Below are 1288 nucleotides of genomic sequence, written 5' to 3'. Positions count from 1 at the left end.
GGGGGCAGACGGACGAGAGGGAGCGCTACATCGGTGAGGGCCCCGCCACCAGGGCGCAGAGATCCAGGGGACCCATCCATGCCAGGGTGCGGGGGCTCAGGGGGACCCATCCATGCCAGGGCACGGGGGCCTTGGGCCGAGGATCCAGGCAGGGCAGGGGGAGCCCCGATAGTGGAGAAATGAGCACTGGGAGCTCTGGTGGCAGGGCAGGGCTGGATGGGGGCTTCCATGTGCCACTGTGCAGTGAGTGATGCCCCCCCTCCCCACAGCCCCCACGGTGCTGGCGGACGTGCAGCCGTCGGAGCCTGCCATGCAGGAGGAGATCTTCGGGCCCGTCCTGCCCATCGTCACCGTGCCCAACGTGGACGAAGCCATCGCCTTCATCAACAGCCGGGAGCGGCCGCTGGCCGTGTACGTCTTCGCCTCCAACAGCAAGGTGCGGGACAGGGATCTAGGGCGAGTTCTGGCTGAGGACTCACGCCCGGGGCCGGGGCTCCTTGCTGGAACCGGCCTTTCACCCATTCACTGCTGGGGCAGTGCGACCCACCACCCTGGGGCCAGTCTCCACAGGAGGACGGCTCTGCTTGGCTCCCCGCACTCCGCCCGGGCCTGCTCACCCCTCCCGGAGGGAAGCAGCTGTGTGGGAGGGGCTCCAGGCCATCTGATGTGGCAGCACTGGGGTAGCTGCGGGTGGGCATCAGGCACAAATTGGGGCTCCCTCACCCCCCATCTCTGCTTCCCCCTAGCTGGTGCGCCGGGTGCTGGAGCGGACGAGCAGCGGCGGTTTTGGTGCCAACGACACCATAATGCAGATGACGCTAATCTCGCTGCCCTTCGGTGGGATTGGTACGTCTGGGCTCCCAGCCAACCCCTGTTCCCTGCCCCCCAGCCTGGGGCTGAGCCCCTTAGGGGGCGCCTGGCTGGGCCCCGTGACTGAGCCACGCTGTGTGGGCAGGGCCCAGTGGGCTGGGATCGTATAGGGGGAGGGGGCGCGGTTGGGTCCCGTGACTGAACTGTGCTGTGTGGGCAGGGCCCAGGGGGAGGGGGCGCGGCTGGGCCGCGTGACTGAACCGCGCTGTGTGGGCAGGGCCCAGTGGGCTGGGATCGTACAGGGGGAGGGGGCGCGGCTGGGCCCTGCCCTGTGCCCGTATCCGAGCTGTGCTCTGTTTCTAGGGAACAGCGGCCTGGGCTCGTACCACGGCAAGTTCAGCTTCGACACCTTCTCTCACCACCGCGCCTGCCTCCTGCGCAGCATGGGCCTGGAGCCCATGAACGCCCTGCGCTACCC

The 1288-nt window shown here is 68.7% G+C and overlaps 1 protein-coding gene across 1 annotated transcript; it reads left to right on the top strand.

The window, feature by feature from the left end:
- Positions 1-6: 6 nt before the first annotated feature.
- LOC112125495 (aldehyde dehydrogenase family 3 member B1-like) lies at positions 7-1285 on the top strand (the record flags this gene model as incomplete). Its single annotated transcript, XM_024223895.2, has 4 exons — positions 7-33; positions 270-436; positions 747-846; positions 1174-1285. Coding segments are annotated over exons 2-4 (338 nt in total), but the record flags the coding sequence as incomplete, so codon positions are not given.
- Between the last annotated feature and the right edge of the window lie 3 nt (positions 1286-1288).

This window comes from Terrapene carolina, unplaced genomic scaffold, assembly GCF_002925995.2.
Source record: "Terrapene carolina triunguis isolate 2854851 unplaced genomic scaffold, T_m_triunguis-2.0 Scaffold20608, whole genome shotgun sequence".
NCBI lineage: Eukaryota > Metazoa > Chordata > Testudines > Emydidae > Terrapene > Terrapene triunguis.
The sequence above is the reverse complement of the archived record's forward strand: the minus strand, read 5'-3'. Positions and strand labels throughout refer to the sequence as shown.